The sequence below is a fragment of the Vanessa tameamea genome, chromosome 11 (assembly GCF_037043105.1).
Source record: "Vanessa tameamea isolate UH-Manoa-2023 chromosome 11, ilVanTame1 primary haplotype, whole genome shotgun sequence".
In the NCBI taxonomy this organism is placed as follows: Eukaryota; Metazoa; Arthropoda; class Insecta; order Lepidoptera; family Nymphalidae; genus Vanessa; species Vanessa tameamea.
Genome location: NC_087319.1, coordinates 11,565,100 through 11,585,584, shown reverse-complemented (window position 1 = coordinate 11,585,584; position 20,485 = coordinate 11,565,100). Strand labels below are relative to the sequence as shown.

Genomic DNA, 20,485 nt, shown 5'->3' with positions numbered 1-20,485 from the left:
ATAGTATAAAACAAAGTCGCTTTCTCTGTCCGTATGTCCCTTTGTATGGATTTTGATACGGTTTTTTTTAATAGATAGAGTGATTCGAGAGGAAGGTTTTTGTATATAATACATAGACAATATAGTTAAGTAACACTGATAATTTTAAAAGTTTCTAATGTGATTTCGTAAATTTATACATTTTTTGCGCTTACATTGTAAACGCTGACTGAACCCTACTAGATAGATCAAAACAATGTACTACAGAATTGTACACGTCAAAAATGTCTATAAAAAAGTCCGCGATGGTATATGTCTATCTCTTAAAGATAACCCACAATAAACATTTTTTTATCGTTTACTTTTTACGAGAAATAATGACTTATTTTCGAAGCGATTTTAAGCAATATAGCATTAATCCTTATCCAATGAAGTACCTTAAATAAATTGTTGATTTAATATCGATCAATATGGCCCTTTACAGCATATGATTTAAATGAATATTTTCGAGGATATTACAGATTTAAAAATTGCGGAACGTAGCGTTTGCGGTGGTACCGGCCGGCCGGGGCGGCGGGAGCGTGCTATAGGCGCGTCGGAGGCCGCGGTTCTCCCTGTAGCACTTTGAATTTAGCAGCGATCGGACGCGGTTATTATCGGAGCTCTCTAGCGAGGGAAATTACAATCCATACTTCCATACTAATATTATAAATGCGAAAGTAACTCTGTCTATCTGTCTGTCTCGCTTTCACGCCAAAATAGAGTATGACATTTCGTATATAGGATAGTTTGGAAGACTGACATTTTTGAAGTTAGAATCATGAAAACTTTATTTTTGAGCTACTGATTAAAAATAGTAGATACTATTATGATAATAGAGACGTATTTAAGCGTTTCTAGATATTTTAAGTCTAAAGGGAAAAATAGGTGTTAACATTTCGTATTCAGGTTAGTCTGGCAGTCTGTCATTTTGAAGTTAGAAGGTCGAAATTTTATTTTTAGGCTACCGATTAAAAATGAGTTGATTCGCATTTAAGCGTTTCTGGATATTCTACCCTAAGGGCTAACGTAACATTTTAAGTTAATTTGTAAATATATTCATATTCTACGCGGGCAAAGCCGCGGGTAACAGCTAGTTATACAATAAAAGCAAGACTCGCATGAATACGCTTACAAACTGTATTAAATGTTAGTCTGTTTTTGATGTCTACAGCTAATGAAACCAGCGTATAGAGATATTTTGATAGAATTTTGTACATAGTTAAACATGTTTTGTGTAGTAGTGTGGTTTTAGATATATTAATAATTTGTAGTTAAATTACTGTAACTTTTTTTTTTTAGTTTAAATATAGGCAAACATACGACTGAAATCGTATTCGATTCTATCTATATTTTCAATATTGAATATAGCGCTAGTTAAAATTAATTTAGTATGTTTTATAATTTATATTATAACATTATTTATTTTATAAACATTGAATCCGTTTCCGTAGTAACGTTATCACTATTTTTAATAACGTTATACGTATTCGCAATAACGTTAATTTCATATAATTGTCGTCAAATGAGGATATAATTTATTTAAATGAAAATTGGAATGTGCATGATTTTTCTGTAGCCTCGCTTAAATATATTATTATTTTTAAACAATTGGGTCGGTACATTTAATAACAGGTTCATACAGAACGTATGAAAATGGCAAAGGGTCAAGTATATAAAAAAAATCCTTTTCAAGTTAAAGAATCGCATAGCCATTCCCAGATTATTCCCTAATGTTTCTTATTTATTTGCAATTATAAATTGATTCCATATACAATTGAAAAAATGCCCTGACCAACTAAAGACAAGTGGCTTATTTAATTGCATTAATTTCTTTAAATTTATTAATCGTCTCTAATGGGCAAGATATGCCGTAACATATGCTTTGCACGTGTTCTAAATTACGCCACGTGATACATAGATAAATATAGAAATATCAGTTTGTATTTTTTTTTTATAAAGACAATGAAATGTCGTGGAGAAAATAGTAATGATATATTTTTTTATTGTCTTACTGGTTAAGATGACGAGGTTCTGAAGGATATGTTGCATCGTGTGACAGCTCGGTATAGACACTAGCCAGGCGTAGATTAGAATAACATCCATCCCCATAGCGCCATAGATCTATGTTGGAAAATCAAAAATGTATCATAGCTCGTTGGCTTTATTAGGAAATATTTCAAGCATGTGATCTGCATCCGGTATACATATTTCAAAGCATGATGTAGAAACTCATACGATTTCTTTTAGTACGAATTTGGGGACTGATTTGATAATAAAATTCATCCTTGATATTTATATGTTATTTGGGGTAGATTTTCGATTAGTCATTTATTTTATTGATATATGATAAATGCTGAAATCTAACTAAATTCTTCTTCTAAAGTCTTTTATCAAATTTAAAAACTGTATCGATAACATATCGAATTTAGTTTAAAGAGAAGTTTGACACCTTCGTTTAAATACAATCAAATCAGTCTTTCTTTACTGATATACGTGAGTAATGTGTATGTCATTGACCTGAGTATACCTATAGGTCGATATTATAATTTATAGATCATTTTATAAATTATTAGTTTGTTTTACTAGTTCATATATAAGCGTCATCAATTCAATACATCAATGCGTTGTTTAATCTATGCTTGTTGTCGTAACGTGTCGCTACTACAGGCGAGCACGCGCCGTTGCTGCGGCCGACGCCCTCCCACGCCTGCTGAACGACGGGATTTACCTTCATTATCCCCCATCCTTACCCTACATCACTCTTGCTAAATAATTTTCATTTTTAAATATAATCCTGCTTAATTCAGAAGGCTATTTTACTCAAACACGCGCGCCCGCAAGCCTAATTACCTGATTAAATAAGTAATAAATTAAACTAATTTGACATGACTAAAAAATAATGCTATCTCTTTCTCGTGTGTGAGTTAAAATGTATAGCAATACTCTTGGTCTTGGTAAATTAGTTAGAGAAGACAATAAATAATTACAATGTCACAACTGTCAAACTGAATATTTGTGAATAATTTCGTGATCGCGAGTGTGTTTGACAGTAAGCCTGACTTATTGATAAACGTTAGTTCAGTAATAAAAATGACAGCAATTCATGACTTACTGTAACAGTATTTCTTATTTAATTTTATTTGAATTAGAATGAACAGTACATAGTTTGTAGCAATATATTTTAAATAGATAACGTTTATTAATAAGGTTTTTTTTAATAGTTACTGCAATTGCACAATTGAAAATAAAATAAAAAATTGAATTAAAAAAAAAGTAACAACTCTTAGGCTTTTTTAGCAATTGCACTAACATGTTTTGACAGTCGTTATTTTAGTATTAATACGAATTAATTAATTAAGTAAAAATAAAAATTTGTGTCTTTCATTGTAGTATTTTATAACCAAAAAATCGCGAATTTTTTAATGAGTAATGACGATTGTCAATTTAAACATTCATTCCGTCCTTTGGCTCATCATACTATGATCACAAAGTAAAAAATGTAAATAGTTTTTCATGCTTAGATTAAGGACTCACCATAATATTGTTTTTGATTGATTAATAAATAGTATTTTATTGCTCAATTTTACATCGTGATCTGCTTTATCTTCCTGTAGTTTGTATATTTTTATAATAATTCACAAGTACCTTTTATATAAATCATTGTGTCATATTAATGTTAATTTCTCAAAAAAAATTAAGGTCGCAAACATTACTGTCAGCAAAAAAAAAAATTTCGATCGTGTCCTGCGACTTTTTATATTCTGTTAAAAATAACAAAGTACAATTTATTTGCATATTATAATATTACCGATGAGTATTATTTTTATTATGCTATAATCATATAGACAGCTCTTACACGACATTACTATGGATTTCAGAAAAAATATAACTTTTGCAATTCAATATAAGACAAAAGCAAAAGAATATTTTCCTGGAATCCAACTCCGCATGTATTTATGATATCGGTCTAGGATAGTACTATGTGTTTACGTATTAACTGTGTGTCTATAAAAATACATATGTATATTTTTGAAGGGTCGAGATAAACATGCTTTGCCTAGTCATTGTTAATAGATGCTATTGTCAATTGATGTTGTGGTTTTCCCTGCACCTAGCGCAAGTCACTCGCATAATATTAAACGAAACGACACAGCTTCACAACCATAGATAAACGAAAAAATTCAACTTGCTTTTTGGTTTTTAGAACAGATTATAAATAGTCAATCAATTTAAATAAAAAAAAAAGTATTATGTTATGTTAATAAAAAATGACTGAAAAAGTTTCGTATATCTTGACCTGACACCACGATGCTTTAATAATCTGTTACCTTCACTTCAAATATAAATTAGGGTTAAATAATTATTATAACCATAATAATTATGAAGCTTTATAACATGAATAATATTTTAATTGATATCCTTATAGTCCTTATCCTAAGTTCCGAAATCCCATAGCATGTTTGGAAGACCAAGAATTATCAGGTAATTTATAATTTCTTGATATAATTTTTTTATTTTTTTCAAAATTGCGCTTTTTTGTTGAATTTAAAAAAATTACCTAATATAGAATTAAATAATAAGTGCACAATAAATAAAAACAAGTTTTATTAATTATAATAATTGGTTATTATGCTTTTTATTACTCCAGTTATGGATGTAGTAATATTTCAATAATAAGTCTTGTTTTGAACAAAAAGCAAGTTGAAATAATCAAGACGTCTTTAGCTCTAAAAAAATTAATTTACTAGTAGGATATAATTTTTTTACTAACAATATCCTGATTATATTTTTAATATTTTTTGTTTTAAGCTTTTTTTATTTTTAGATATATATTTAATTTATCCCTTTAAGCGCCTTCCTTTCCATTCCTTTTTCACTGCGGAATGTTTTCAGTTTATTAAAAAATCTAATCTAAATTTTTTTTTCGTTTCCAGCCACAGATCCAAACGCTTGGCGTCTCGGGAGAATCGACGAAACTGACCACGAGACGCCCGTTTGAGGGCAAGCATTGCATCTAGCGGTGCGTCCGAGAAAACGCGACCGCTAGTGCATTCTATGCCATTACAAGGACCTGTGGTCCAATCGAACTGATGCTTCGAGAATGTTGCCATATGTGGAAGATGAATGACGTGCGAACATGAACTGTGTCATACGATTAAGAAGATCGTAAGGTTCAAAATGTCTGTTTTTTTCGAAGGGCTTAAGGGTGTCCATTGAAAAAATTAAGCTGGGCAACCTGCTAGAATATTTATCACAATAACTAACCAGTGGTAAAATTTATTGCAATATTAAGTTTGTCGCTTAAAACGCGGGGACTATTTTAAGCGGCAGATTAAAATAAAATCTTAAAATAAACTAAGGATAGGATAAAACTAAACATTAAATTTCCTAGTTATCTTTTATAATGGACACTCATATTTTGATCGAAAAAAGCATGACTTTGTCTTACGTGTTTTAATTTTTCACGAAAATCGACTATTTTGCTAAGAAAGTACTGTAAACTGACAACTGACATTTTAACAGGCAATAATGACGAAAGCTCTAAATTTACTGAAATTAAAAAATAAAATTTTAAAATATTTTGCGCCAAAAATACCGTCAGGCTGCTGTCGATAAAGTGCAGAACCAAATAAAAAATAATTATTAAAAATATATTGAGAATATTTACTAGACCCGTTAGTGTTACAGTGAACGTATATTATAAAGATATTTTTTGCGATATTAGTATAGTAGCAATACGGACGGTCACAAATAAACCAGAATTATTTTGTGTATAATATTTATGTAGATAGAAACTAACTAATCGATGATGAGAGTTTCTTCAGTTGCGTTTTATAAGTGCAGTCTCTGTATCCGTCTTTCAAAACTTAAAAACTTCATATATTAGACCTCATTTCTCGAATCTCTTTACTATAGATATTTTTTTTAACAGTAGCTTAAGGAATGAAATGTTGGTATTAGTGTCTGCACTTATAAAAACAAATATCATTAAAGAACTTAATCGCAGTGTGTCTTGTTATGTGCTTATAAATGGTGTATCTGAATTACTGTAAATAAAAGTAAATTGAAACTATGTGTACAAAGTAAATCGACTCTAGCTTAAATTGTAAGGAATTTAAGCCAATTAATAAAAAACCTGTATTTATCAAAATTGCCAGTCTAAAAAAATAGAAGTAAACTAATAACCATGAATAAAATAATTTCCATTTGAACGCACAAAAAGAGAATTGCTGATTTACACATGATCACGATATGCATATGATTATGAAAACAAAACTAAAATATCATATATAGTAAGATACTTAAAATTCCTAAATTAGGATAGTAATATTTGTACAGAATAGATTCAAGAAAATGCAAATGAATACGATTTCATTTTTTGGTTTATTTTGTACCGTTTCATTAAATAGGAAACGAATTTTTTAATGTAGTAATTTAAATTGAAAAGACGACAAAACTATGATTTATAATTATAACAGACTGTAATGATTAAATTTGACTCACATTCCATTTATGAGTAACTTTATTAATTGGTATGAATTGTAAATATAAACAGAATTGACTGAAAGATTAGATTCGAAATAATTCAATCATTTATTATATATAAACGAAGTTACAAGTAATGAAAATTCTGTTATTCAAAAATATCATATTCAATTAAATTCAATCATACCTTATCTTTTATATATATTTTTAAAAATATGTTTTTCCGAATCGAACGAAGAGTGATTTCATGTAAAATTATAAATGCACTGCCATTGCGAAATATAGATTAAAATTTAATTTCTGAAAAGTTAAATAATAAGTACATAAGTGATCGTATAATAACATGAAAATAAGGATCTCGATGTAACTTTAATATGTTTACTTATCTGTAATAAATATTTGTTATGTCACATATACATCCCCATCCAGGCTAAGAATATTTTAACCGTTTATAATGAAAATTCACTTCCAACTTTCAAATATTAGAAGTACATTTATTTTTATTTTAATCTAGATATTATTTGTTTTTGCTGTTTGTGGATATCTTGCTATTTAAATGGAATTGAAGCTTGTGAAGTGACTTCTATTTTACTGGTTGCTTCTGAACGAACAAATGTTATTACAGATTTGTTACTTGCCTTGGAGAATGTATAAACACCCGGAGTGTTTGCGTTGAATGCTACACAAAGCAAGGCATGGATGATTCGTGCTGAGCTTTTGTGAGCTTTAGAATGCCTTACCGAATTGCCATTTGTGATGTTTGTAAATTTTGAATGTGTGATTATATCATTGTAGTACATGTTGAAATGAATAGAGATAAAAAATAAAATACTGAATTGTGTAAAAAGTTGGTTTTATTTAAGTCCATTATGTTATTGGACTGTAACAAACGGATTTGGGAAACAGTATAAATAAATTATTCAACAATCCAGTGCATTGAGTCTCATTTTATATAAATAATCCACAATTTCTTATCAACTACCTTCTTGAATATTGTTAAGATAAATTTAATAATAACAATCAAATATCATGAGTCGTCGAAGGTCATCCGTCCTACTCCGTGTTGTTTGATATACCTCCTATATTGCTTATACTTATTATTCTCTGCTAATGATTTTTTCGTTTCTTCATCTTTCTTTTCTTTCCATACTGTAAAATTATCCTTTATCCACAATTCTTCGTCTAAGTACTCTTGTTTCTCTTCATCCTCTAAGGCATTGAACTGGTGGAGCCCCAGTTTCATATATTTTCTGATTATATACAACTTTTCTTCAGTTCCATATGGTTGCTTAAGAATAGTGAATTTCCAGAACCATCTTAAATACCAGTAAATATAATATGATATTGTGTATGGTAATATTATTATTTGTATCCAAAGTATGTCCATAATTTCGGGTTTCGCATATGCCCCTTTTATGTCCATATTCTCTTCTATTACTCGTCTTATTATTCTGTCCTGTTCTTCTTTTAATTCTGCCTTAGATTTCTTTGGGCCTTTATTTTTTACCTGTAACTCTTTTGCTTCAGCTTTAGAAATATCTAATGCACGATTTCTGTACTTGGGAATTGTCATAAAGTATTTTATGGCTGTATCATACTTTGACCACGCACTGTAATATTGTATTATGGATATAATAGTTATCGTTACAGCCAGAACTATTCTCACGTCTACTTTAGGTGCCAATCGGCGTCGGTAATATCTGTAATAATGAGCATAGTACGACTGAGGATTATCCAACATGTAGTCATAATCTGTTCTTTCTTCGTCATCTCGAAGGATTTCGTAAGCGGTTGCTATTTGTTTGAATTTTTCTTCAGCCTCTTTCTTTTCTTTCTCACCTCTATGCAAGTCTGGGTGAAACCTTTTCGCTAATTGTCTGTAAGCTCTGCCAATCTCGTTCTTAGTGGCTTCTCTGGTAACACCCAAAACTTCATAGCAGTTTTCTTTACCGCAATATATACCTTCGAGTAGGTGATCGGCTGTGAATGCCAACGTTATGTGACATACTAATATAATAAATATAACACCTTTATAATAATATATCATTTTTAATTTATATCATATTCTATTTTATTAAATGCAGTAAATATGACTAGTAAAATAAATAATTTAAAAAATAATTCATTAACCTCGATACCCCACCAGACCAATCCGTCAGTCACTACTTGACAACGCGAATGTCAACGTCATATCGACGTCAGCTAATTTATTTGATCGTATAGCCGTACCGAAATAATGTTGAAATCCTCTTGATGAAAGTATAAAAGGATTGCGGTTTTTTAAAGCAACAGAACTTACGTTATTAAATAGTAATTGAAATTAATTTGTACTCTTTTTTTAATAATTATTTTTATCTTCTCAAAATTTTTTGTTTAAATATTTTTTTTTGATATTGTATACATTAAATAAAGTCGACTCAAGGTAATTTGATATTTAATGAAATAAAAATGGTTTTTAATTATATTTTATTTTAAACACTTTTATTATCCCTCGCAGGTTGCATCCCTCGCAGGTTGCAATATGTGAAGATGTCATCATGTCATTTATCCTGTCATAGTCACCATTCAACATGTGAGTTTGAATTTGATATAAAAATAAAAACATTAAATTCATAACCAATAATAAGATGTTACAAGACGACACACAAACTATTATATCTAATTTGTACAAGTATTTATTGGGCGAGGAGAAGTATGTACATGGACTTTTGGTGAAAAAGCATTCTGGAAACTTGCAACAACTGGGCGATTTTAGTTTCCCAAACAATGTGAAATCGTGGCAAGAATTTTTGGACTCTGTTCAATTACAAAACAGCTTGAACCAAGTTTCTTTGTTGAAATATATTAACAAAGATCTTACAAATCTAATTGAAACGTCACAGAATTGGGACATACCGGTAGTGAAAGCTACAGAGCTAAACGAACGAATACATTTGCTTATCGACCGATTCAAAGCGATTCAGGTCTGTTTTCATAATGCATCGATCAACAATGAATTTATATTACAAAGAATACACGGAAATACAAATCTTGTAAAGTTAGATCCCAGTTGCAAAAAAACGAACTGTATAACATATTTACGAATTAAAATTTTAACTGATGTTATTAGAAATTTATATTTACTTAATGTATGTCCTGAAAGTACAGATATAATTGTAACATTGAAGTCTAAGTCTGATGTTAATAATTATAATAAATCAATTTTCTGTGGTACAGTTTTGAATGCAAAAACTGGAACTAAGGAGAATACTATAACTGCTGAGGAATATATTAGGTATGTATTTATAACAGTAGATAAATATCTTAAAAAACCTTAGTTTACCAATAAGTTCATAGTTATGGGCTCACCCCATTCCTGAAATATAACTTTTGTGTTAATAATGCAATATATTGGCAATTAGTTATTATAGTATTTCACTTTTTTTTTAAATAACTGTCACCATAGCTTACAAGCTCACAATTCAAATATAATTTTAACAACTCCCTCCTCCTCTCTTCTCCTCGTCTCACCTCACTTGTGAACACCTCTTTTCTGTTGACCTCATAATATCACCATTACAGAATATGATTATTCATTTATTACATAATATTAATTTTGGCTTTTTATTCAAATAATATGCTAAACTAATTTTCAATAAAAATTTTACATCTAAGTATTTAAGTAAAAAATGTAAAATGGATTATTTTGGTTTTCAGAATAAGGCAAGATGAATTAACTTTAATTGCACAACATAAATATGGAGTTCGAGTGTCCACAGAAGCAAAATGGAAAGAATTTATAGCAAGTCTAGGAGAATCAGCAGTTGCATTCGAATTACTACAAACGAAATGTACCAGCCCTGTTAAAATACAATTTGATGCCTCAGGAGGATCTAGCAAAGGTATAAAAGCTAATTAAAATAAAACACTATAAGAAAAAATACTTGTTTTAGTTTCTTTCAATAAATTAATTGAATCCCTCCTTTTATTATTTTCTCTTATTTAAACATGAAGAGATTAAAAGATTATTCAGACAAAAATTAATTAGTAAAATACATATATTTATATGTTATTGTAGTAAGATAAAACAATGTTTGTTTTACAGGTGCTGCATTTATCTTGTACAATTGTGCAAGATTGGAAACTATTATTAAGACTTTTAATGAAAAAGTAAATGAAGGGACTTACCCACAATTACCTCCCATAGAGAATGCAAACTTATCCTTGCTAGCTGATGAGGTAAAAATTGACACTACAGACTATTATTTCTGGCATGTTTTTCTATTTAAATTATGAACGACTTGATTATAGTATTAAAATAAAGTGTGGCATGATAACATAGTTCTTCTAATTTAAAAGAATATTATTCTAAAAATACTATTGCTATGTTTATTCGATTTAATTCGTGGAGATCAATTTATCTTTTTTTTTGGTGTGGACTCACTTCTTTTTTTCTGGCTTTTATTTGTTAAATAGTAGTGTTGAGATTACTGTTAAAACTCCATTAACTGCAAATAATAGATAGGCTTGTTAATAACAAAGATTAATTTATATCAATATGATTTGATAGTTTGTTTATATTTAATTAAAAAAGTCGAATGTGCTTGTGTTCTGTTTTAGTAGAGTAAATTAATCTAACAATAATTTTTAACAATCAAAATCATCATATACTTTGTTGAAATATGCTATTTCTATTATAACCACTTTTAAAGTATCTCTTACTTAATTGTATCAAACGTAAAGTTACCACTGGTTTTGGAAGAAAGATTCAATCAAGAAGATCCTGTGAGAAATTTAGTTGTTAACAAACAAAATTGAAAACTTATGAATTCTTTTAATAAGCTTACTTTTTTTAGAATCAATTATATTTAAAAAACTAGGAGTCAGCTGTATACATAATTTTAATTGGGTTAAATCAATTGAAATCATGTATGAGTAAATTACTCTAAAAATTTATTTTGTGTCTAAATTGTTGTTTTAAATATTTCTGGGTGATAAAATCTTTCAAAACTATGGTAACATGTGAAACGGCAATTCAAAGTGCTCACAAGATGACCCTACTCAAATAAATTATATTTTGATTTATGAATAAAAATGCAATATATTTACAGGATGAATGGAATCTTGTATTTAATTATGTCATGGGTGTTCCGTCACTGTTAAAAAGCAGTGTTGAAATCAATGAAAAAAAATGTGAATTTCGACCACATTTGATATGCAATTTTCTAAGCAGTATGGTCAAAATACTAAGTCAATACTACAGGAGAGTCAGGATTTTAACTGTAAGTATTTCATTTTAATATATTTTGATAAAAATACTACAATTGTTAAGTAGAACAATTATGTATGGAGAAGTATATAAATAAATGGAAAATGACTAATATGTTGAATATCATAAAATGCAATGATTGATCTGGTGTGATGGAGACAATAAACCAGAAACTACCAGCCTATCTAAAACATATACGAAAAATATTTTATTTTGATGTATGGTCACTACATAAATTTAAAAATAATTTTATTTTTATTAAACCTAATCTTTCTCTATTTTTTAGTGATTATAGGTGAACAGTTGATTTAAAATAAGCCAGAATTTTGGAATTATTAAAAACAATTCGAAATAAGTAAAAAAATGAAGTCTGATAATTTAAAGAAATATATAAAATCTTCTGCCCAGCACTGGGATGTTTACAGGCTGTTATTTACTGTTAAATATCTGTACTATAATATCATAGCTTATGTTAAACAACCCAATTTATATACCTAATACCCATTTTAAAATAAATAAAAGATAATTTATTCCTTTACAAAATTTCAAAGTCATGTCTTAGTCAGAGTCTTAAGTAAAAATCTAAGTTTAGTTGGTTTTCAATTACCAATATTGAAATTAGTATCTTTACTTTTACAGTCTGTACTTCTGAAGTTTTTGAAAAAGCACTAATATAAATATAGGTTCCCTCAATATCCAATTAGATGTGTTAATTTTTTAATTAGAAAATACCAACTAGAAACAGATGCTTTGGCTAATTTATTCAATGCCCATTACCCAAATTGTAAATACTTATTAATATGAATTTTTTTGAGAGATAGTCGTCTTCATACTTAAATTAAGATAATATTTTGTTTTGTTCAAGGAACCGCGAAAGCATCTGCTGCCAGTCATGTTTGCACGTATTCACTTAATAATTACATTAAATAATACACTAAAAATTTGTCTAAGAATATTAAATATTAAAAGCGTTTCACAAATGTATAGGACACTCATTTTATTTCCCCAATCCTTTGTAAATTTCAATAAATTTATGACATAAGTATTACATAGTTTCCTAATCTTAAGTGTGACCAAAGATAAATTGTATGATATGATGAACATAACAATACATTGAATTTCGTTAGAAAAGTTTTATTTAGTTATTAAAGGCAATGCAATTTTATACCTAAATTATTCTCAGTTTTTGTATAAAATGTACAAAATAAGTGAATCATGTTGAATATTGCGAACTCTACTTGAAGCGTGTAAAAAAAAAATGTTTTGTTTGGAAACACAAAGTTCACGTGATTGACCCAGGTATTTTATTGTGGACAATGCTCGCGCGCGATTGGCCGACCGAGCGCTGCACGAGCGCAGCCGACAAATTACGAAGCGCTGTACACGGTCGCGCGTCCCGACTCGCCTAGTGTGTTTTTGACATCGGTAAACGCAGTCGTGAACTTCGGAGCGAATAAAGATACTTTTATTTATAGTTTTTAATCGAATAAAGTCGTGTGACGTTTGTGAACACCTGTGTCAAACCGGGATTTTATAAATATGAGTATTGCTGACCTGATCCAAGCTGCTGAATACATCGAAAGGCGAGACAGAGGTGAATTGGATTTTCTTTGTTTGAATTGTCAATCGAGTGCACTACTCGCACACGTCAACATGGCTCCCGTCTATTTTTGCCTCGCCATAATCAGCTGATTTTGACGGAATTGCAGTTTTCTTTGTTGCAGAGTCGGAACACGGGTACGCGTCGAGTTTGCCGGCGTACGAGGAGACTCGTGCTGGTGGAAGGCGGCCGAAGACGAAAAAATCGCAGGGCAGCAGGTGAGTGTCGCCCGCGAACTGGAAGTGTAGTGAATTAAGTGAATCGTGGTGTAAAGTGTTAATTGTGAAGTGTCGGTGGCCGGTTACAAATTGTTTGTTTTCTGTTCCAGGACCACTCATAACGAGTTGGAAAAGAACAGGTGAGTCGTTTGTTTGTTTTTATAGCTTAGTATATAGTGTTAGTAATGTATTTGGTACAAGCCGGTCTGCATCGTGGCGCGGTTGACCTTGGCGAATGCTAGCCGTGAAGGGAAAGAGTTTACAGTGCAGACTGTAATCATACTAGCCTCTAACGTAGATGACGCCTAGTTGTAACCTATTTGGCAGCTCGGAGTTGGGTTACGTCACTTACGACATGTTATCTGTTATCACCAAGAAACCATACATAAACCGTAGAATGTAAACAAATATTATGAAGGATTTTGTGTTATAAAATGTGTCGATAATCCTATTTAGATTATTCTAGACTGCTAGGCGGCGAGGGAACTAACGTCTATGATGAGGAAAAATTCTCAGTAACTTTTTGTTATCATTCATAATATATTTATATACAAGTCTTCCCTGTCAGTTTTCGTATATTTTTGGAAATCCCGGTTTTCAATCGTAAGTTAATCAAATTTACGTTCAATTAAATTGTTATTGTATATGATAAATTATACTATGATAAAAAACGGAAAATGTTCGATTAATAACAGTATAGTTAGTTTTTATTTATAAAATGCGTTGTGAAAGTAATTAAATCCACGATTTAATTGTAGTTATAATAATGATTCATTGATAGTGTTGTTTTGTCTACATTTAATGGATGATGGAAAGCCGTCGTTACAGATAAACAATACTTATTTATACAGATAATCATATGATATTTACGTGAATACAATTACATAATATAATTCTTATATATTACATAATAATATTAGAAATCGAAGTTATTTTATTGACTTAGTTATAAATTATAAAACACTACATTTAATGTGTTCTATTTCATAATATAATTTACTTTTATGCCAAATGTAATTGGAATATAGGTATAAGTCCAGTGTATGATCAATAAAAAATCAGACAAGTTATCGTATATATTATATTATTATTGGGTAAATAACTACTAGTAATCAGATATCATACGAAGGGATGGTCCGGTATGATATTGTAATTTACGTAATAACTAATAATTTGTTAATTACGTTCCCCGATTAGGGTCAGGTAACCATCAAAATCGTTAAGGCGTATTTAAAACGCTGTAGACATGTGTACACACACAATTTTTTTTTTATATTTTTAAATACATCGTTCTATATTATCTAATGGTTTCCGTATGACACATACATACCAATACAAAAAATTTATAATAAAATTATTATCTTAGCAATCCTGATATATCAAGCGTGCCCGCCCCATATTAAACAACATATACCTAATAAGGTTTAGTATTTGCAGTATATTTTAATTATAAAACATTAAATAGGCACTTGACACAGTCATACTTATTTTATTTTGAGTGTTTGATTTGTATTTTTAGAGAAACAATTGTCTGTTTAAAACATAGGATGTTTGGATGCGACATACTTCGATTTTAGTGTAAGCAAATATTAAACTGTGTAGAGAAGAAATTGTTACATAGTGTTAAATGTATAATGAACGAAAGATGAGTTATTTGAGGCGGCGCTCATTGCTGAATACTATTTCTTAGTATGTCCATACACTGAGTGTAGGTGAAACATGCGTTAATAAAATAATACGCGGCTCTGTCTCTAGATGTCAAATATGTTTTTTTTTTTTTTTATTTTACTTAAGAAAATTAATATGTCTTATTCCACGACATGAATCGACTTTTATACTAAAGTTCATTAGAATTGAATTATATTATCCGATATCCTAGTTTCGTATATTATATAATGCTATTAACGTTACAATATGTAGCTATTGTAAATACAAATTGTTTTGTTATAGTCTTGTTTGTCGCTATTGCAAATTACGATATTGAGTAGGTGTACAGTGAAGGAATACTTCAAATGTGTTCGTAAAAGTTCGTTGAATAAAAACATTATCCAAAAAATATATTGATATGTGATACAAGTAATGTAACTATTTATAATCTGTATTTTATCCGTACAATAAACCGGAAATGGATCGTTACTATACTTTTTTTAAGATTGATGAGAATCGAGCGGGCTACAAGCGATAGGTCAAAAACAACGTTAAAATTGAATTTACGATTAATAAAATACTGCTTCATATTTACTTACGCTATGTAACCATTTCAAGACATGCTTTTGCTTTGTATCAGATGTGTTTATGACTATTTTAAAATGATTTTATTTTACTTCAGTCTTCATCTGAAATATTGCCACCGGTGACAATACCACAATAATAGATATGAACATGAATATATCAAGAAATATGTTAAATCCCTAACTTTTAAGATTTTATTACTTACCCCTCTTTATTTAAATAACGATAACTTCTTTTGCCGTCGTTCGATTTCAACGAAACGAAGCTTAAATGTTTCTCCATAATTAGGTGCATTGCCTGTTAAACATGCAAGAAAATCCGTTCCGTAGATTCGGATATGTCATTCGTTTAATCTGGATGTTTACATGGTCTTTTTAATGTTTCCTTATATTTAATTTTAAATGCGAACTAAACTAACTAAAATCGTTGTTGTTATTGGTCGTACGTATTATAAACCGTTAACTCCTAGATTAATTATATAATACGCAACCCTTTTCACCCTTTAAGGGTCGCAAAGGTCAGATCAAAATCGGTCAAGTGTTAAAAATGTACAATTTATGTAAATGTCTCAAAAATGTAATATTTATTTAACGATATAAATATTTCTGGTAATTATAAGAATGAAAACGATTCCAAAATCATATATCAGATAGTATCTTGATATCTTCCAGTCAGTTTGTATTGGGACTTCAATATTTAATCAATAGATTCCAGGTAATATTAGGCTCTATGATGATTCCTTGACCTCAACTATTATTGGATTTAAAAAGTTTTAGTCTACAACAACATGAAAATTTTCCACAAACAAAATTCTAAATTTAAAAATAACTAATAAACTGAGTGGTCATATTTGCTCATTACCATAAACGTGTTTACCCGCCTGTCATGTTTAAAAATATGTCAACATGCTCCGGCACACGGTAACACGGGTCAGATTGGATTAACCATATTAAGACAAAAATTTTACTCCCATGCAAGTTTTTAAACGTAGGTAACAATATAGAAACTTAACTCAAAAAGTAAGAACTTCGTAAGAAAGAAAACAAGAGTCATGTAAATTGAAGACTTGACGATACTAATTTCTGAATATAATCCACTGCATTAAAACAAACGCATAGTAGCGGCTTAGGTTCAAGTTTTACTGTACCTAACATTCCAAAAGTCAGCTCAATGTCAGTCAGTCAGTCACGTTATTTTGAGTATGTTATATAATATTTATAATGTTAAAATACTGGCAACCCAACGAAACATTTCTTTTTTCAATGTATATCTTTAAATTAAGACTATAGTTATATACGAGTATGCCTTTGGTGTCTGTTCACGTTTTATTGGGATAATAGGCTTAGCTTATGATGGATTTAAATTACTTTATATTAAAGGCGAGGCTTCACCTTAATAGTTACCGATAAACGAATAGGCTTTTTAGAGAATGTTCAACCTTAACAAGGTCAAGAGTAACCTCCGTTTGACTTGTCTGACTCATTTTTATTATCTGTTGACGAATTCATGTCTAAAATAACAGATTGTTTCGTGTAGAGGTGACATTTTAGCAATAGGAATAGTACTGCGAACTACGTGTCTGGACTGTGAACATTTATTTAAAAAAATGCCTATATTGAAACTGTAAATTTAGAAGTAATATATTAATAATAAATAAATAATATGCTTAGAATATTCCGCGCGATGAAAACGAATTATCCTTTTTTATTATGTTTATTGACTATAATTTATTTTAAATACTTCGATATGTACATGTGTATAATTATTAAAATAATGATAAATACATAATATTTAAAACAATACGTCACACACCATATTGAAGTACGTAAACGGCAACTTCAAGTTACAAAACTCAAATAAATTTAATTATTTAGTAATACTGTGAAACAAATAAATTGAATTAAGGATTTTTTTTTATTCTGTATTATATATGGTGTAGAGTTTTGTAGAAATTTTGGATATTTACAAATTATTCATAGAAATACTTTGTGTATCTGTTTAAGTGTCAACGTCTTAAACGGAAATTGTTGTTTCTCTCCATGACATAACAAAGTAGATCTTAAAATATATGCAACATATTTTTTATTATAGTTTATAGCGTCAAGAAGACTCTTGAAGCTATAAACTATCATAATATGAAATTTTCCATATAAAGTAGATTAGTAGTTAAACTGTAACCATACTATAACCTGTATGGTAGTACCAACGAATATTGACTTATTTTTCTTATTAACTTAAATTTAAATCACTGTAATCGTTTTTCGTACAAATAATTTCATCTTAGTTTATATTTATGGTTTGTTGAAACCTCTGTGAGTCACGAATCTTAATCGATAATTGCGGGGTTTAATTCCGGGCAAGCACCACTAAAGTTTATGTGCTTAATTTGTATATATTCATCTCGTGCTCTGGAAACATGGCGGGAAAACAATGGAAGGATGAAATTAGTTACATTGCTGGTTGTTTGGATGATTAAAATAGTAAAATAATATTATTTTTTATTGAGACATACTGTTACATCCAATATGTGCAGTTCTGAGGGCATATGAATTCACAATGCCAAGCCGACGTAATGATACTAAGTTATGTAATACACGCGATGGGGCAATTATTTATCGCAGCATAAAGATATTATGTGACATTCGAATTTAGTCGTCTAACAATGATGTTGTATATTTTCGCTTGTAATAAATACATTCTGTCGACGATAATTGAATAAAAAAGGAACTAATAAAATAAATAAAAGTTAATATTGTCTGTGCGTTTATTTCGTTTCGTAATTAAACGTCCATGAGGCAAATTAAAAAAAGTAATGACAAAATTAATTCTGTAATTCGTGACCATTCTGAAGTGTTCAATACTAAATGATCACAAGTCTCAACGTAGTCATTTTAAGGATTGTCATTTTAGTATTATATCTTGCTACATCTTCCATCTTCAATTCAAACCAATCTACTTATTATTATTATTTTCAACAAAATAAATGCCTATAAACCAACCTTTTTCGTTTCACACAAACTAATATAAAACGCTCATATAAATAGTGAATGGGCTCAAAACATGAACATTTGAAGCTTTATCAATAAAGAAACTTCCAAGACGAAATGAGATGAGATCTGAGCCTGGCCTGGATATTTACTGGCAGTGAAATGAAATAGTTTTGCTAAATACATTTTGGACCAAATAATCGTCTCAAACGATATCAAATTAAAACTCTATTAAAAACCAATAATAATTAAAACTATCTATTCAGCACGTTCTGTGTTCAATAACCATTTGTAATTTAGAAACGAATGAAAATATAACCGCTGTATATTTTATTGCAATCGTAAAAATTAAATATATTCACAAATGATATTTATATTAGCGAGTTAAAATCTACAAACAACTCAACTCCTGAACTGACTTTTGTAAACACATTATAATTACGAGTTAGATCAGCTACATGAAATCACATGTGACTAAATTTTAATATTCTCTTTTCAAGTAGTCCAGAAAGAACCGGTAAGAAACGCAGTAGTTATATTTGAAATTAAATAACATTTTATATAAACGGTATTGTTCATGTTTTACTTAATCTCATAACATTAAATTCCTGTTGTTTGTTTATATTTACGGTTTATGGAAACCTTTGTGAGTCGTGAATCTTAATCAATAATTGCGAGGTTCAATTCCGGGTAAACATAGAAACCTTTGTGACTCGTGTATCTTAATAGATAATTGCGAGGTTCAATTCCGGGTAAGCACCACTAAAGTTTGATGTGCCTAATTTGTATATATTCGTTTCGTGTACTGGGAACATGATGGGGTAGCGACGGGAAGACGAAATAAGTTCCAGTATTGCTGGTTAGAGGTCTTATTTGAAGGTTTACCTAAATTAAAAGGGAATTAATTTATATTATTTAATTAATTATATACGCAATTTTTTGTTACTTGTCGCTATAGAATATAGGCTTGAATTAGAATCCTAAGGAGCGAATTACTCATTAAATCTTCTCTGTACCCAAAAGTTGAAATCGAAATATTCTTTATTAACACTAATACTGTGTACAATTAGGCGCTTACATTCGAATTGTCATTTAATAACTGTTAATGTCTCCATTATTATATTTCCCAATAAGACAATGATTGAGTTTAATTTTTATAGCCTCAAAAATATAACAGATAATTAACAATAAAATAAATTTAGTATTACCTATACTAAATTTATATTCTACAGTGTGTAGTCAACGTCAATGACATCTGTGTTGAAAACATTAAAAAAAATGTTTAGCAATTCATATTTATAACTACATTAAGTAGCGGTCATATCCCCGCTTGGTAGAATCAAATTTAAGTAAATATGTATTGTAGGACTGTTCTCTTGTTATAACTTAAAAATACTTAACTCCTAATTTATTACATAACGGCAAAATTTAATAAAATTGGTTCAGTTGTTTAACTTTGATTGACAGACACACGAACTTAGTAATATAAAATAAAACAAAGTAATAAGTAATTAAAAGTATTACATATTAAAAAATAGGTAGTTAGAGAATGTTTGTTCTAGAGTATACTTTAAAAATAACTTTTATCATTAGATATTTTACAGATAAAACGATCTGGTACAGCCTGCTTTAATTGTGGAAAATACATACAGTCGCTTTTGCTGGTTCAGCTCAAGTCTGAGGTATTTCCTTC

The 20,485-nt window shown here is 29.5% G+C and overlaps 4 protein-coding genes across 6 annotated transcripts in view; 3 read left to right on the top strand and 1 right to left on the bottom strand.

Moving 5' to 3' along the window:
• Nucleotides 1-6,393, top strand: part of LOC113392160 (blood vessel epicardial substance) — a 52,003-nt gene extending 45,610 nt beyond the window's left edge. The window contains exon 6 of one of the 2 annotated variants that reach the window (XM_064216289.1): nucleotides 4,956-6,393. In XM_064216289.1, coding sequence (XP_064072359.1) covers nucleotides 4,956-5,020 — 65 coding nt within the window. In that variant the 3' untranslated portion in view covers nucleotides 5,021-6,393. Of the gene's footprint in view, nucleotides 1-2,688; nucleotides 3,235-4,955 lie in introns of those variants that run through there. The other variant, XM_064216290.1, reaches the window with a different exon arrangement.
• A 950-nt stretch (nucleotides 6,394-7,343) lies between these two features.
• LOC113392157 (dnaJ homolog subfamily C member 25 homolog) lies at nucleotides 7,344-8,683 on the bottom strand. Its single transcript, XM_026628437.2, has one exon. The coding sequence runs from the start codon at nucleotides 8,552-8,554 to the stop codon at nucleotides 7,535-7,537; it is 1,020 nt and encodes a 339-aa protein (XP_026484222.1). The 5' UTR covers nucleotides 8,555-8,683; the 3' UTR covers nucleotides 7,344-7,534.
• A 392-nt stretch (nucleotides 8,684-9,075) lies between these two features.
• On the top strand, nucleotides 9,076-12,797 carry LOC113392156 (DALR anticodon-binding domain-containing protein 3). Its single transcript, XM_026628434.2, has 5 exons — nucleotides 9,076-9,781; nucleotides 10,204-10,388; nucleotides 10,592-10,725; nucleotides 11,598-11,768; nucleotides 12,621-12,797. Exons 1-5 carry the CDS (start codon nucleotides 9,135-9,137, stop codon nucleotides 12,795-12,797), a joined length of 1,314 nt encoding a protein of 437 aa, XP_026484219.2. The 5' UTR covers nucleotides 9,076-9,134.
• Nucleotides 12,798-13,149: 352 nt separating this feature from the next.
• Nucleotides 13,150-20,485, top strand: part of LOC113396175 (max dimerization protein 4-like) — a 288,209-nt gene continuing 280,873 nt past the window's right edge. The window contains exons 1-3 of one of the 2 annotated variants that reach the window (XM_064216284.1): nucleotides 13,150-13,349; nucleotides 13,480-13,573; nucleotides 13,684-13,713. In XM_064216284.1, coding sequence (XP_064072354.1) covers nucleotides 13,295-13,349; nucleotides 13,480-13,573; nucleotides 13,684-13,713 — 179 coding nt within the window. In that variant the 5' untranslated portion in view covers nucleotides 13,150-13,294. Of the gene's footprint in view, nucleotides 13,350-13,464; nucleotides 13,574-13,683; nucleotides 13,714-20,485 lie in introns of both variants that reach the window. The other variant, XM_064216283.1, reaches the window with a different exon arrangement.

What these genes read in the sequence shown, in the direction of transcription:
- LOC113392157 (XM_026628437.2), bottom strand. Translation starts at nt 8,554, where the DNA reads ATGATATATTATTATAAAGGTGTTATATTTATTATATTAGTATGTCAC.
- LOC113392156 (XM_026628434.2), top strand. Translation starts at nt 9,135, where the DNA reads ATGTTACAAGACGACACACAAACTATTATATCTAATTTGTACAAGTAT. An exon ending in ACTGCTGAGGAATATATTAG is followed by an intron (nt 9,782 to 10,203) that starts GTATGTATTTAT and finishes TTTGGTTTTCAG; the next exon opens with AATAAGGCAAGATGAATTAA. An exon ending in TATCCTTGCTAGCTGATGAG is followed by an intron (nt 10,726 to 11,597) that starts GTAAAAATTGAC and finishes ATATATTTACAG; the next exon opens with GATGAATGGAATCTTGTATT.